General features: G+C 48.0%; 1 protein-coding gene across 1 annotated transcript in view; it reads right to left on the bottom strand.

Annotated features, from left to right (window-relative positions):
- Positions 1-17,500, bottom strand: part of mbd2 (methyl-CpG binding domain protein 2) — a 38,118-nt gene that overhangs the window by 5,667 nt on the left and 14,951 nt on the right. The window contains exons 3-6 of the mRNA XM_048258297.1: positions 12,246-12,383; positions 5,553-5,643; positions 5,174-5,351; positions 2,626-2,751 (exon numbers count right to left, since the gene is read on the bottom strand). Coding sequence (XP_048114254.1) covers positions 2,640-2,751; positions 5,174-5,351; positions 5,553-5,643; positions 12,246-12,383 — 519 coding nt within the window. The 3' untranslated portion in view covers positions 2,626-2,639. The remainder of the gene's footprint in view (positions 1-2,625; positions 2,752-5,173; positions 5,352-5,552; positions 5,644-12,245; positions 12,384-17,500) is intronic.

Genomic DNA, 17,500 nt, shown 5'->3' with positions numbered 1-17,500 from the left:
ATCATACAGGACCAAGAACTGTTACTTGCGGCACTCCTGCTAATTAGCATCCTTGGACGACACAGAAGTCCAGTCACACTCACACACACACACACACACACACACAGACAGAAAGAGAATGCATTCCCTGATGTCTCACACACTCCATGCTTATCTGTTTTTCTGTAAATGTATTGCACTGTCTAATGCCCATGTCTAAAACACATTCTGATTAGTAGGTAAAGGCAGGGACCCAGCAAGGTCATCTCAGCCCTCGCAATTAAGGGATAAAACATTAATATCAGCCCGATTAGCTAGAAATAATAATAAAAATCACTTTTCCCCTCATTTCACCCTTCACAACCAGCCTGACAAACCGCTGACACAGATGGCTCAGAGTCTGCCTGCTTTTGCAAGTATCTGTGTGTGCATGTAAGAGTGTGTGAGAGAGAAAGAGTGAGTGTGTTGAGTGAGTGAGTGAGTGAGTGAGACTGTGTGTGTATGTATGTGTGTGAGCAAGAGAAAGAGTGTGTGTGTGTCAGAGAGAGAGAGAGAGAGAGAGAGAGAGAGAGAGAGAGAGAGAGAGAGAGAGAGAGAGAGAGAGTTTGTGTGTGTATGGGGTTTACATCAAAATTCCGCGCCTGTAACAGCTTGCTGAGGAAGTGTCTGCAGTTGTGTGTGTGTATGTGTGTGTGTGTCTCTATTCAGAGTGTTTGGTGCAGGGCTTTTGTCTATTGTCTGCTGAATAATCACGTCTCTGCCAGTGAGAGTGACTGCAGTGGGTCTGGAGTTGGCACTGGGAAACTCAGGCTGGGTGGTAACCACTACACATGCTCCAACCAGCACAACACACACACACACACACACAATAGCATACATAAACTATATACACATACATAACAGAATACTGAACATACTGAAATACGTACCGATTGACATTTCACTTGCATAAAAGAAAGGAGACATACACAATATATTCTTCATATATGTATATATTTTTCACATCAGACACATACTCACACACACACACACACACACACACACACACACTGTGGAGGCCGAGACCTGCCTGCAGTCTTGATTAGCATGTACAGAGGATTAAAAAGTGCAGGTAGGAGATTAGGGAGCTAATCATCTCTCTTCACCTCTCCCTTCCCTCCATTTCACTTCACATGCTTCTCCCTGCCGCATTCTCACAACAGTCTTTTATCAGCCCCCGAGACAGCGCCAGCTGGGATTTCCGCTGTGCCTCCTCTCCTTCCTCTGGGATTAGGGTGTGTAAGGGAATGTGTGTGTGTGTGTGTGTGTGTGTGTGTGTGTGTGTTTATTGTGCATAAAAGGACTGTAAATATTTTGTGTTTGCACAAGACAAAAAGTGAATTGAGTGTGAGTTTGCGTGTGCGTTTGTGAGTGTGTGTGTGTGTGTGTGTGTGTGTGTCTCTGTGTCTGTGTGTGTGGGAGAGGGGTTTAAATGTGTGAGTTTTAAGAAGGCTTTAAGAAGGCATTTAACCCTCACGACAGTAAAAACACCGTTGTGTGCAGTCAGCCAATGAGGACACTCTCCTGGAAAAGAACCCCTCCCCAGCTAAACTGTAGCTGGTCAGCATCCACCCACTAAGCTCATGCTATAACTGAGGCACATGAATCACATGAATGAGAACACCACCCCAACTACAACCAGTGAAATGAGCAGGTCAAAGGTCATTAGAGAGTATGGCCCCTTACAGTGAATATAAACAGCAGACAAATAAAGCATCCAGTTGGCAAGAGAGGTCAAGGAAGGGGCGATGAGGTCCGAATCCTTGTTTAAACGAGAGTTCCCATCCTTCTGGCGAGTCTGACTCACACATTCATCTCAGTTGCTGCCCTCCCGCAGGCCTCTCAATTCATGCAAATGCTAAAGAAGGCTCCTTTGGGTTTCAAAGAGCCGGTGCGGTGTGTGTGTGTGTGTGTGTGTGTGTGTGTGTGTGTGTGTGTGTGTGTGTGTGTGTGTGTGTGTGTGTGTGTGTGTGTTGTGCACAGGTTTCTGGCGGCACATGTGGGGGCACACCCATCATTGCCAACATATTAAACCCATTAGCAGATAAGACAAGCTACCTAACACACACACACGTGCAAACACACACACACACACACACACACACACACACACGTTGTATTGCTTTAATGCAGCCAAATGCAGCGATGCTTTATCACTACACCGTTTGGAAAAGAAAGGAAAGAAGATGGGGACATCATATCTCGCCATTATCTCCATATCCCATGTGAAATGGCACCAACCATGCCCCACCCCGCCCACCTCCTCTGACTGCCCCCTCCCCAGCTCAGCACTGATGGGGGTCTGGGCCTCGGTGGGAGGGCAGGAAGCAGTGGCTGGGGTAGGATGGGAGATGATGGCCGGTGGGGTATTAGAGCATTAATTAGGTTTAAATGAAGCTGCACAACGATCCCACCATCACAGACACAAATGTCCAGAGTTATTACCATGGCAACCCACACAGAGACCACTGACTTGAACTAAACAAACAGAAACTTGAACTAAACAAACAGAAAGACAGAAAGACACACACACACACACACACAGACAGACAGACAGACAGACAGACAGACAGACAGAGACACACACACACACACACCCGGCCTCACCTGATGGACTCTTCTCATGCCTTGCTCTTGATGTCCCTGGTGGATTCGGCGGCCCGCGCCAACCCGTCAGCCAGCAGTGCCTCCTCCAGACTCCTGCGGGCCTGATACACCTTCAGCTCCTGCTCCCTGAGAGGGGGAACAGTGGACAGGTGGAGGAAGAGAGGAGTGGAGGAAGAGGGAGGAGAAAGAGAAATGTAAAACAAAGAGGCAGAAATGGTGGGATGGATGAACGACCAAGAGAAAGAGCTCATCTGCACACCTTGGTCTTGGAGACAGATAGGATCTCGAGCGAACAGCTATCTCAGCCTCTAAGCTTTAATTAACAGACACACCGTTATGTCTAAACTGCACACGTGCGCACACGAACGAACGAACGCACGCACGCCCCCACACACACACACACACACACACACACACACACACACACAGCGAGACCATCTGCTTGCGTCTCTGCGATTAAGGAAAGTCAAACAAAAACAGAGCAAATGCATCTTCTGCTCATTCCTGGAAGACACAAACATTAGAATGAAGACCACTGGCTCCAACGCACGGCTCAGCAAACGCAAACACAGATCGTCCACAAACACCACCACTGCTTTCCTCAAAGACAGGTGAGCCTCGGATGTTTGCGAGGTCCCGATTTCCGCCAAGCAGTCAAACACCCCTCTTCTTCCGCCAAGCAGTCAAACACCCCCTTCTTTTAATCAGTGTGTGTCTGTGTGTGTGTGTGAGTGTACGGGGTTGGAGAATTGGGGAGTGAATGAGCATTGACTAAACGTGGAGGGAGGAAGGGATCACAGTGGGGGGTGGTGGGTTGGGGTTGTCACATTGTGCCTGCAGCTCCAGGGCCCAGGCAAAAGACAATTAAACCCAAATCAAAGACTATTAAACTAATGTGAGCTTAATTTGTGCACCACCAAAGAGTAGGGAGGCGAATGCTGCGCTAACCATTAGCGCCAATGAGCTATGATGAAAAGGCATTGCTTTAACGCACGGAGAGATGCTGTTCTGACACTTCCCGAGCACAAACACACCACACACAGTGCTCTGCACTCTGCAGGCAGGACGCTGCTGTGGTGAATGATGAACCAATCTGCATTTGTTTTGAAGCACCAAAGCCAAGCAGGTGGGCAGACACAAAGTCTTGCCCAGACAGGCTCTTTCAGACACTAATAAAAAACTGAAACAGGGTATAGGCGTGTGGTGTGGGTTTTTAATACAGCTGAGGTGAGCGAGGCTGGAATTACTTTGCTGACTTCTGTCTAAGCTGGGGACTATGGGAGACCCAGCCCTCTATTCAGCATGTGGAACCTTGCATGAAATGACAGGCTGGCCACAGACATCTGTCTCTTTGTGCAGGCATTACCCAGGTGGGTGCTACACATTGCTGCTGGTGGATGAAGTGAGCCCCCCCCCCCCCCCCCCCCCTCCTTCACTGTTTACCTAGATACAGTATACAAATGACATGTGTTGTTGCTGTTGTCCTTTTCTTCCTGATTTGTCACTAGGCTGGGACCACATTGAAATATCAGTGGCTGACTGTCAATGGCATCACCCTTTGGAGGGGCTTCGCGGTCAAGCTTGGATCAGCAGCAGAGTCTAATGGCTTCTTGTCGCTCATTTGGGGGCGGGAGAGACTACACTCACTCAGTAAGGAGGGGGGGGGGAGAGAGAACAGAGTTGCTCTGATCCATTTGGCACAACTATGCTCACAGCGTTCAGATGGACGTGTAGTAGTGAACGGTGGACAATGCTGTGTGTGCAACAGCAGGGTTTTAACGTAAACAGAAATATGAATACATATGATAATGATATATGTGCGAAAAACCACAATTACATGCAAAAAGAACAAATACACACACACGCACTAAGACTCGGACAAACATTCTGCGGTGAGTGGCTATATCGAGGACATCATTCCTGTGTACATATTGCCATCTAGTGGCTGTGGAAGAACTGCAATGCTGAATCACAGACCACATAGACCTTCTCCAACTCAACAATGTCCACCAATAATTAACGACATTCTAAGGCTCAGTGGGTGACCACAAGTTCATTACTGACATACACAGACACCCCAGATGGACAATCCTGTGGTTCTTAGTTAGGCGTTAGAATGCCAAATGGCTTTGCCATTCACACATGGTCTTAGTGCAAGATAAATCTGTCACCTCTATATTCCAATCCCTCACTATCTATCGCTCTTTTAAATCGGCCACACAGATAAGGACGCTTCGCCCTCAACCCACTTACACATAAACACAAAACTAGGCACACACAAGACTAACACACTAATTATAAATGCTTGCTTGTATCTGTATAAGATGTAAAAGGTTGAGGATATGCAGTAGTATTTACTCTTACCTACAATTTCATAAACAATCATGTTCTTGTTAGACGCATTTCATTGGCTCTGATAAATGTACTCTGAACCTGTAGAATAGCAATAAAGTTGAATCTAATCTAATCTAATACTTTAAACACAGACATAGCCTACACAGCAAGCACACACGAAGTGGTAAATGGCCTCACGTGGAGCGGAACGTACCGGATGTCCTCGTCGGTGACGATGAAGGCCTTGCAGAGGGGTTGTGTGGTGTTGAGCCAGATGGCAGGGTTCTTCTCTGCCGCCGTGGACGTCTGGCCTGTGATGGGCGCCGAGCTGGTGTGCAGTGCGCTGGCGATGGCCGTGAGCAGCGTATCGTCCGACGCGTCTGGACCCACGCCTGAAACACACACACACAGACTCGTCATGGGAGGGAGAAACCCTGTCACATAGTGTGTACCTCGGAGTGTGTGTGTGTGTGTGTGTGTGTGTGTGTGTATGTGTGTGTGTATGTCTGTCTGTGAGTGTGTGTCTGTCTGTGTCTGTCTGTGTGTGTGTGTGTGTGTGTGTGCCCATGTACGCAAGTGAGGCCAGCACTTACTTTGTAAACCTTTGGGAAGTTCCATGGTCCGTAGTACTTCTTCTGTGACATCTAACGACCGGAGGCCTTTCAACCGTTTTTCCCAGAAGAGCTGCCAGCATGCATAAAGACCACCAACGAGAGAGAGAGAGAGAGAGAGAGAGAGAGAGAGAGAGAGAGAGAGAAGAAAGAAAGAAAGAAAGAAAGAAAGAAAGAAAGAAAGAAAGAAAGAAAGAAAGAAAGAAAGAAAGAAAGAAAGAAAGAGAAAGGGACAGAGACAGCACTCATGAGTTACAACGTTCAGCTGTTCTTCAGATTTACTACAGCAGGTTAATGTGTGAAGCTTCCCCTGCTGTCAATACTATTGTATTCCAATGCTCATATCAAATGGCTCACGCAGCCTTGGGTACAATTCATGCTCATGTGACAAGAGAGGGAGGGAGGGTAATAACAGCAACATAATTGCTACATTTTATCATTGCACAATGCTCAGAGATCAGGCCTGCAAAATGTGAAGCTGACAGCGCCTTTAAGAGAAACTATGTGTGTGTGTGTGTGTGTGTGTGTGTGTGTGTGATTTGAATGAGTTTCTGTATGACTGAGTGTGTGCTAGTGTATAAGAATGTGCAGTGGAGAGAGAGCATATCTGGGAGTGTGAGAGTGTGTGTGTGTTTTTGAAAGAGTGCCTGTAAATGTGTGTGTGTGTGATCCTCCGTGTTCCACTCCTCTGGCTGGCCTGCGCCCCTGGGTACCACTGAGACCTCGGCGCGGCAGAGAGAGATCAGACAGGGCTGCCAGCACGGCCCATTGCCCGTAATGACCGTCTCAGGCCTCCAATTTACCACCAAACCCAGCGCCGTGACTTGCTCGGCATGACTGGGCACAGCCACCCCGCCTCTGCCAGCGAGGGCCCATTGCGGGCCTGACAGAGCTGGCATAGACCAGTTTCAGCTGACCACCGGCCAGACCAGCAGCCCTCCACTCTGCATTTGCTGGTCAAAGCTGACCCTACTCGTTTTATCCTAGTTCCACACAGTATAAAAACAGCTTAAACTAGCCTGGTCCATTTGACCACCCAGCTACGGCCGCTACACCAATAGTCCATCACTTAGCATTGGCTAGTCAGACCGAAACCTACCTGCCAGATCACCCTACCCAGATCAGTATAGCATAAAAAGCATATCCTAGCATAGCCTTGTCCAAGTCATCACAGTGCAGTGACCACCTGCAGGCCAACTGTTCGCTTTAACTTGTATTAATGCTAGCCTTCATATCAAGTGCTTGATATCTGAAATATAATCTCTTCTAACACATTAAGAGATTTTATGATCTGTTTACCGAACACCACCACTGTGCTGCCAAGCTCTTTGCTAAACACTAGCTCTTGTGAGCTGTTTACGAAACAAAATGATTTGTTTAAGGGCTGTTTACCAAACAGTAGCGGCTGCTGGCGCTGGATTTAGAAGCCGTTCACTGAACACCAGCTGTGTTTTCCAAAGGCTTTTAAGCTGAACACCAACGCTGCGTTTGGGCCGATAAAAGCGACAGGCTGCGATGCGCCGGGGAAACAGCCTGGGATCACCGCGTCCTCCTGCCACCACCACGCACCCAGCCACTCATCGGCCTGGCGCTCGGCTTTGAGAAGGGTGAGAAAGCAAAAGAGAGAGAGAGAGAGAGAGAGAGAGAGAGAGAGAGAGAAAGGAAAGAAGAAAAACAAAAACGGAAGGAAAACAAAACATCATGGCAGCTGCCCAAAATCTTTCCCGGGCCGCTACTCCGACTCGAGGAGAGAAAAGCAATCCCGCGAGGTCGTAGGAGGAGGAGGAGGAGGAGGAGGCATCTTCTCCCGTTCAACACAAATCCGTTTCTCTTTTGTCCGCCCGCTGCCGACGGCCGGGCTCCAATTAGGTGCCATTCAGACGGAGCCGCTGGGCTTGGCGGAGGGCCAGTGGGGAGGGGAAGGCAGCGGGCTGTGGAGGAGGTAGAGGTGGTGGTGGTGGGACTAAACCCTGACAGAACCACTGTAAGGAAAGTATGGGTAAGGAGTGTGGGTATGGGTGTGTGTGGGCAGACAGGATGTTTGTGTGTGTGTGTGTGTGTGTGGTTGGGTGGGTTGGTGTGTAGGTTGTATGTCTGTGTGCAATGCAATGAGAAATACAAGCTATTAGAGGTGTGAACACTGACCAAAGCAGAGAAGCTAGCTACCACATTATGCTCCAGGTGGGTAACATGGACTGAGGGAGCCAGACAGAATGACTCTAAGGAAAGGATGGGTGTGAGTGTATGCTAGGGGAGTATTCACTGATGGAAAAGAGTAAGTGAGAAAGATGTGCGCTTGTGTGTGTGTATAAGTGAGGGAGAGATCATGTGCACAAGCTGTTGGCTGCAAACAACAAAGCAGAAGTAAACAAGCCCTTTACGGTGACACAACCTTCATAGCATCTCCAGGGATGCCTGACATACCATAACAACATACTACTTGACCTACTTGACCAGAGTGCACATTTCATTACGTCATCTCTCACCATCAAACCACTCAGCTTCCATATTAAGCCATTTCCACTTCAGTTCTTCCAAATAAGGTAACTGTAGTATTATATGTGGTATTATATGTGGTAGTATGTGGTATATTTCTAGCCACCCTTACATGTTTTAGCCCAATATGTGGTGGCAGAAGGGAAATCATTACAATGCTGTACTGTGTTTTATTAATTCTATTTTATCAAAGATCCTGTTTTAAACCACTGATTTTACACAGTACCCTCAAATACTACTCTATCCTATACCCAAATACTACTCTACTCTATACAACTCTATTCTATACCCAAATACTATTCAATTCTATACCCAAATACTACCAACAGGTTAAATACTCAAATTGATGTTCTTCTCTGTTACAAACAGTTCATGGTTTTGTAAGGAACTTATAATACAGTCAAACACTGATTTTGTGTCACCATTCATCACATTTGATTGAAACGGCTCTAGTTTTTTCACTCATCACAAATCCACCCCCCCCCCCGGCCCCGATCTGAAGTGCAGATCTGAGGCTACCCCCTCTCTCAGGCCTCCCTACCGACAGTCTCGCCACCTGACGGACAGCAGCGGCCTGCACTTCCAGCCGGAGTGATCCGTGATCCTCCATTAGCACTCTGAGCCGTAATCCCCTCTAAAGCCAGCCTGGAGCTGGAGCTGGAGCTCTCAGCAGCTCAGACAGGTGCGGGATCACTCTCGGAAGAGACTCAATGGAGCTACACGTCACCCCCACAAAAAAAAAAAAAAAAAAATCAAACGTGGGCTTTTTGGCCCGTTGACACCTGCTGGCTAAACAACATGGAACAAACAGCTCCAAAGTCTTTTCTGGTCTTTTGTTAAGCCTGGACAGAAGGGGTGGACAGGTCACTATGAAAGCTCAGCGTCTCTGCAATCACATGCTTTTCAGAATGCTTTTGGCATGTGCGTGTGTGTGTGTGTGTGTGTGTGTGTGTGTGTGTGTGTGTGTGTGTGTGTGTGTGTGAGTGAGTGAGTGAGAGAGAGAGTGCCCAAGCACCTGCAGTCCTAAGACCAACAATAAGTTCAAATAAGAGACTTGTCAAACTTGAGAGAAAAGAAACTCACTCGCTCAATGCCAGCTGATTGTGGCCGATGACGCAGGTGGATGTGCCATCTCAACACTTACAACAGTGTAAGAGAGTCATTTCCTTCACTCTTTCCCTCGGCTTATCAACACATCACGGACTCATTACCACTTACAACACACCACTGTGTTGAGTTTCTTCTGCACATAAAAACACAAACAACATCTGACAGGGCGGTAGAGCCCTTTCTGCAAGCGCACTGTGGCCACTCTGCATGCCTGCTTCCCACCCTCACTGTGGTCACTCTCCTTCCTGCTACCCAGGGTGCCACTGAGAGCTAGCGTCACCAGTCCTGTGGAGCTCTCTGGACCGCTGTCGTACACTCTCAGAGCTCATCTCCCACATCCGTGGCGTCGGAAGAGGCCATTCCCTGCCCCCTCACCCATGACGGACGGTCCATAATGGGCCTCAGGCCTGATCACTGCCGATGATGGCTTCATAGGTCATTTACTGTGGTGATTTTGTGCAAGGCTTGTTTGAGACACACAGAAAGATGTGAAGCTATTCGCGTGTGTGTGTGTGTTTGTATGTGTGTCTTGCACGCGTGCGTGTGTGTGTGTAGCGCTATCAAGGTAATAACTTCCCCTAGGTTTTTTTGTCAGGCGCAGATGCAGCCTTTTCTCTCCTTCAAAGACAGGCTCAGCCGAGATCATGCTCACTCCCCCCAATCCGTTCTCTCCCATCATGAAGACATCAATCTCAGGTTCCCTTTTTCAATCATCAAAGGCATATTGAGGGGGGAAAATAACTCCTCTGAATGCGCCTTGGGCTTTGATGCAGCGGCTGACAGGAGCTGATAAACGTGACGTCTCCATGGGCTCATCTCCCTCTGTGTCATTAGGTGAATGGAGGTAAGAGTGACCAGGGAAAATATAATGTGAATATAATAGTTGTCTACTATGGAACCCCACGAGGAACGGACAAGTAAAACCACTAGGCATTAACAAAATAAGCCAGCATACTTGCAGATGCCTGCTCACCCCTCTAATTAACGTTCCACTGCTTCACTCTCACCCCTCTAAAGAATGTGCCACTGCTTCACTCTCACCCCTCTAAAGAACGTGCCACTGCTACAAAGAACGTGCCAAAGAACATACCCCTCTAAAGAACGTTCCACTGCTTCACTCTCAACCCCCTAAAGAACGTTCCCCTGCTTCACTCTCACCCCTCTAAAGAACGTGCCACTGCTACAAAGAACGTGCCAAAGAACGTACCCCTCTAAAGAACGTTCCACTGCTTCACTCTCACCCCTCTAAAGAACGTGCCACTGCTTCACTCTCTTATTCCAGCAGGAGAATATGGAACTCATATCTTGGGTGGTCACTCGCCACAAACACAAAGCTGTGAGCCGACAGTGTGAGCGAAACTCAGCCACTGAGTATTCCTGAGGGCTTCAGCGAGGCATATCGGCTATTAAGCACACTGTCTGTCATCTCCAGAGGCTGTTTCTGTGTGCATGTATGTGTGTGTGTGTGTGTGTGTGTGTGTGTGTGCGTGTGTGTGTGAGACTCAGTGAGATGCATCCTGGGTAACGATGCAGTGGCATGGGATGGAAATGAGCTCAACACTCCGAGGCCTCTGGGAGAGAAAGCGCTGAGTGGACACAATCAACCAGTGGAGGGAGGACAGAGAGAAAGAGAGAGAGAAAGAGAGAAATGGGGAGAATATTCTCCATTCTTGTGGCTCATTACTCCATCCACTCTACTTACATCCATCCATGTTGAGATGGCTACACACACACACATTTAGAACAGCCGTCAGAACAGTAGAATAGTGAGTCCCAACATGACCCTGCTAAAATCAAGGCACAGGGAAATAAACCAGTTAAAAAAAAAAAAAAAAAAACTCATAATCCACTATACTACAAATACTACAATATTACAGCGCTATGGTAGAGTACCACTAAGATGTGGGGAAAAGAGAGGGGGCACCATGAAGTGAGGACATTTTGTTCTTCCTTATATCTACATAATAGATATAAGGAAGTAATATCTACATTTTGTCCTAATCATTCACTCCCACTTGGAGAGGGTTGTCTCTTCTCCATCTGTGGTGCGGTGTGCTCTTAGAGAGCTTTAAGGCTGCTGGGTCTCTGTCGCCCTCGTGTGGCCGTTGTGAGTGCCTGCAGCTGCAAGGGCAGCGCCGGAGCTTTTGTTATGCAAAGCTTACGTAACTGGCGAGGGGGTCTCGGTGGCCTTGGGGCAGCGTGCCCTCGCTGGAGCGGTGGCGTATGTGTGCCCGCGTCACCGCTGCTGCACCACGCCTGCCTGCTTCTGACTCACATACGGACACACACACACACACACACACACACACACACACACACACACACACACACAGCGACCTAGGAGGAGGGCACAGCAGAGGGAGCCTCGCTCGCTTGTCTTTTGCCCTCTTGCTCTGTTGCATTCTTTTTTCTGTCTGTACTGTCTGTACTCTTTGTGTGTGTGTCTCTCTCTCTCTCTCTCTCTCTCTCTAGCTCACACAGACGACTCAGTCTTCTGTCCAAGTCCTACACTTCTCCGTCTCTCCCTTTCTCTCGATCTGTCTCTCCCGCTCTTTTCCAGTATAATCGCACTTCTCTTCTTCTCTTACCCTCTCACTGCCAGAAAGCCATGGCATGATGACTAACACTGAGAGAATGAATTCACATGGTTTATGGGTCAGGGTGTGTGTGTGCATGTGTGTCGGTGTGTGTGTGTGCGTGTGTGTTAGTGTGTGTGTGAGTGTGTGTATGTAGGCGGCAAGGCGGCGGGGTCAATAACGAGCGTGTGCGTCACACTTTATTGGGGTTAGTGTGGCCTTCTCTTCTCTGGGCCCATTCCAGTTCAGGCAGGAAATCTTTATGCAGCGCTCATACAAGCCCCTGACTTCAGACCAGTCAGTCAGATAGACTGGGAGAAAAATAAATACATTAATGAAGTCGCAGACTGTTCTCAGACCTCTACGTTAGTGAGAGTTACCTTGAGGACAATCAACTACTGTATGTGGATTAGGATAAGAATGTGGTTTGGTCACACCCACAGTGTGTGTGTGTGTGTGTGTGTGTGTGTGTGTGTGTGTAAGTGGTCATCACCTGTCTAGGTTGTTCTGTGGCACGCTGCAGATCTGTCTTTACTTTGTTATTGGGGTGGTTGACCACTTTGGTGACGGGTTGCTTGAAGATGGACGCGGTTTGCCTGATGGGGAGAGCTGTGTTCAAGTCAGGCTTGCCCTGTGAGGGAGGGAGAGACAGAGGCAGAGGGAGAAAAGAAAAGAAAAGAGAGAGAGAGAGATAAAAAGAGGGAAGTGAAGAAAGAGGGCGAGATTAAAGAGGTGGCAGAGTAAACCTCAGTGCTTCTTCCAACATACACAGACAATATCCACACAGACACACACACGCACGCGCACACACGCACACACACACACACACACACACACACACACACACACACAATGCGACACACACGCGACACACGCTACACACATCGCACACACCATCACACGCACATAAAAAGTCAATTTCTCCTTCTTTTGTAAGGGCAGCAGACATCCCGCGTCACCCTCCCAAACACTCCATCAGGAAGCGGCGCTCGTAAACTCCTTTCTAATCACTGAGCTCGACGGCAATAAAGCCAGGCAACAGAGAGTGGCTGTATATGTGAGGATGGGACGGAGAAAAAGAGGGGCAATAGAGTGTAGGTGGATATGTGTAGTGGAGAGGGAGAGGGGCAATAGAGTGTTTGTGCATATGTATAGTGGAGAGGGAGAGGGGCAATAGAGTGTTTGTGCATATGTATAGTGGAGAGGGGCAATAGAGTGTGAGTGCATATGTATAGTGGAGAGGGAGAGGGGCAATAGAACGTGAGTGCATATGTTTAGTGGAGAGGGAGGGGGGCAATAGAGTGTGAGTGCATATTAGGGCTGTCACTTTTTTTCGATTCTTTTGAGACATAATTGTTCATTGAAAAAAATCGATTTTTCATGTCTAAAGACGACTCAATTTTCAACGGCAAATATAGGACAATCCACAAACAACTAACAGGCATTAGGACGAACGTAAGGGGGGCGCTTGAAGACGCACAATGGCGTGAAGTTTCGTGCACAATGACAAACAGGAGTGCAACATTCTCGAAAAACAATAAGCAGAGTGGACTGCCATAACATCAGTAAAAAACATCACTGCAGGCTTCAACGGCCGCTTTACAATTAGAAATGTCAAACAAATTTTTCATTAGAGAACTCACGACTGCTCAGTTTGCATACCGCTTTGTCCTTCTCCATAGTTTGATATACCCAAACCCCAAGTGCTTTCATATCATCGAACTCCTCAAGTTATTAGGGCCTATCACTCAGCATCTCCTCATGTCGCACAGGTTGATCGCGTTGTCCTCAATTTTTGTAAAAACACCAGCAGCACAGCAGCCGATTGAAAAGCTGTTTCGGTCGTGAAAATTGGTGGGATTTTTCTTTTTAGCTTTCGCAATGCTTACTGCACGGAATTCTTTGTTATTTTTCTGCTTGTTCCTGAGTTTTGTTACATCTATCTTTTTCATTTGTTTAATTAATTTAAAATGAATAGTGTACAATTCCCTATTTTAGTTTTCGAAACTTGTGTTGGTTGGTCCAATCGATTGTGCAATCGATTTTCGAAGTGACAGCCCTAGTGCATATGTGTAGTGGAGAGGGAGAGGGGCAATAGAGTGTGAGTGCATATGTGTAGTGGAGAGGGAGAGGGGCAATAGAGTGTGAGTGCATATGTGTAGTGGAGAGGGAGAGGGGCAATAAAGTGTGAGTGCATATGTGTAGTGGAGAGGGAGAGGGGCAATAGATGCATGAGTGTAGGAGAAAGACAGTAAAAGAGAGCAAGAGTGAGAGACAGAGCATGCAGTGCTGTAATCAGATGTAGATATGAATCCTGAGTCAGATGGAGGAACGCCAGCAGCAGAGGCTCTGTCAGAGCAGGAGGCAAAACAGAGACGTAGCTGGGCAGCTGGGTGCAGCGGGCAAGCGTAGAGCGAGAAGGACGCCGAGCACAGTGTGACGGAAAAAGAGGGAAACGAGAGAAAGAGAGGGAAAAGAGAGAGAAAGAGAGGGAAAAGAGAGAGAAAAGGACAGAAGATATGTTGACCGTTGCCAGCCCCTCCCACGCACATTCCTGCAGCCGCCTCAGAACTGGGTGGCTGCTAAGGGTCAGCAACGACAAGACAGACCGTAACACTAACCACCACAAACACACACACACACACACGCTCAATGTACAGACGCACACACATGCACAATGTACAGTTTGTCAAAGTGCGTCAAAGAAACCTGTTCTTCTTTCACCGCGTTTTGGTTAGATGTAAAAGCTTTTTCATTCTCGTTCTATTCAAATATTGTTAGCAACCCCTTACTACCCTCCCCCCACAGATTCACGCACGAATAGCGACTTCAGTCAAACAAATCAAATATTTTCAATACCGTGTAAAAAGCTTTTCCATGTAAGGTAGATGTATATCTACACAAAGACAGGGAACTATATCTAGACAAAAGGTAAGTTAAATAATGGTCACACTCAAGACTTCCAGGTAACCAAGCTCTTGATCTTCTGGTCATGGCCAATCATGCTCAAGAAACCTTCACGTCCATAAGTAGGAAGAGTGGGTGGTGGTGGTGGCGGATATACAGGCCGGCTAATACAAACACTAACTGTGCGGTGGACTCAGTCCAACCAGGCTGAGGAGTGGCTTCTGTGTACAATGGTGAGGGGGTCCTCTGAGACCGAGTCAGTGCAAGGAGAGAAGAGAGGGAAGAGGGGAGGAACAAAGAGAGAGAGAGAGAGAGAGAGAGGCTGAAGAGGAGGAGGGACTGAAGAGAGGGAGGAGGAGGAGGAGAGAGGGAGGGGAGAAAGAGCTAACAAGAAGGGATGGGAGGAGGAGGAGGAGAGAGGGAGGGGAGAAAGAGCTAAGGGGGGGGGGGGACACAAGAAGGGATGGGAGGAGAAGGAGGAGGAGAGAGGGAGGGGAGAAAGAGCTAAGGGGGGACACAAGAAGGGATGGGAGGGAACAGTGGAGAGGACAAAGAAGAGCACAGTGGAAGAAAGGAGTATGGCGGAGGAGAGAGGAGAGGAGAGGAAAGAAGATGAGAGGAGAGGAAAGGAGAGGAAAGAAGATGAGCGGAGAGGAGAGGAGAGGAAAGGAGAGGAGAGGAGAGGAGAGGAGAGGAGAGGAGAGGAGAGGAGAGAAGAGGAGAGGAGAGGAAAGAAGATGAGAGAGGGGAGAGGAGAGGAGAGGAAAGGAGAGGAAAGAAGATGAGAGGAGAGGAAAGGAGAGGAGAGGAGAGGAGAGGAAGAGAGGAGAGGAAAGAAGATGAGAGGAGAGGAGAGGAGAGGAGAGGAGAGGAAAGAAGAGGAGAGGAAAGGAGAGGAGTGGAGTGGAGGGTTGAAAAAAGGACAGTGACTTCACTGATGATGAGTAGGAACAGAGGCAAGAGATCCAAGAAGCCCCTAGTGCAAAAAAAAGTAGACATGATTATTACAAACAGAATCGCTTTTACCACTGTGTGTGTGTGTGTGTGTGTGTGTGTGTGTGTGTGTGTGTGTGTGAACGTGTGTGTGTCACAAGCATGAGGGCCAAGCCTCCGCATTCTTCAGATGTTATCTGAGCAGCTTTGCAGGCTGACCACAGCTAAAGCACACAAACACACACGCATACACCCACATACTAAACAAACAAAAACGCACATGCACACAAGCACAAACCCACACCTAAGCATGTCCACACATGTGCAGAGTCAAACACACAACAATGCGCCAACACACACACACACACACACACACACACACACACACACACACACACACACACACACACACACACACACACACACACACACACCAAACAGGGTGCGCCGAGGCATTCTGGGAGATGGAACCTGGGCTCACAGCCAGTGGGTGGAGGCAAAGACTAATGCAGGAGGGACCCGTCGCCATGACAATGATGTGGGAGTTTAACCTACGCCGAGACCAGCCTCTACTTCTGATGTAACAATCAGGTATCATGATGTAACAATGTAACAACATTCCCGTCACACCGGTGTGACGGTACTAAAAGGTCCAGTATTGCATCATTGGGTCATGTGCAAATGTTTGAGAACCAGACCTGAACTACTGTAAATGATCCAACACTGCTGTATGAACCCAATACTAAGCAATGCCATTTGGTCCATAGTCTGCTCCAGAGACCTTTCACGGTGTCCTCTCTGTTCTGGAGTGGAGAAGCCAGTTAATTTCATGATAATCATTTCCAGCCATGAAGAGTAAGCATCAGTGGTAATCAATGAATAACGGGCAGCTGTCTAAGTCAGTTTTAAGTCAGTCATGTAAATCGTACAGAGGAGTAAGATGGAGAATATCTCAACAACAGAGCTGATCTATGGCGTCAAGTCCGTGCTTGAGTGGTTCTGTATGTCCAGTGCATTTTTGAGAACATGTCCCATGATGTCCCTACACAGTCAGTGGTTAAACCCAGCTGTCTGATATACTCTTGTGTTTTCCAGAGCCCCGGAGGTCCTCTGTCCATATGGTATTGACCTCTATGCTTAGACTGACCAGAGGCCATTGCAATCCCACAGGAAAGAGAACAACATATGCGCCAACAGATGAAGCACAGAGCGGAAACTCAAGCTGCAGGCTCAAAGAAGCTTCTAAAAGGCTCCTGTTCCGGCAGGCCCGACTCTGGGTGGTACCGGTATGAACTGTGGTTGTCTGAAAATTGTCTGGGAATTCATAACAAAACATTATTATTAACCTCTCCCCCTCTCTCTCTCTCTCACACACACATACACACAAACACACACACGGGGCTTAACATCAAACTCCCACCCAGTTACTGTTACAGCTGAATGCAACTGAAGGTAAGCGGGTAAACACATACACTGCGTGACTGCCTTCAGACACAATGAGTGTGTGTGTGCGTGTGTGTGTGTGTGTGTGTATGAACGAATGTAACTGGCATATCTGTGTCTGACTGTGGGGATTGTTCATATCCGTGTGCAAGATCTGCACGCACATACATAGCATGCATGTTTTTGTGCGTTCAATGTGGTGCATACGTGCTTTTACACGTACGTGCTTTTACCGAATATCAAGCGTAACCATGATTTATGCATGCATAATGTGCATGTCTGCATGCATTGTGAGTCAGATGTAGTGTTTGTGAGTCAGATGTAGACTGTGTGTGTGTGTGTGTGTGTGTGTGTGTGTGTGTGTGTGTGTGTGTGTGTGTGTGCGCGCCAGAGCAGAGCATCAGTCTCGTGGGAACCAGTGCAGCTGATGTGCTTAGGTCTGGTGGGCGGTAATGAGCACACACG

The sequence above is a fragment of the Alosa alosa genome, chromosome 12, assembly GCF_017589495.1.
Source record: "Alosa alosa isolate M-15738 ecotype Scorff River chromosome 12, AALO_Geno_1.1, whole genome shotgun sequence".
NCBI classification, from domain to species: Eukaryota; Metazoa; Chordata; class Actinopteri; order Clupeiformes; family Clupeidae; genus Alosa; species Alosa alosa.
This window is presented reverse-complemented; position numbering and strand designations above follow the sequence as displayed.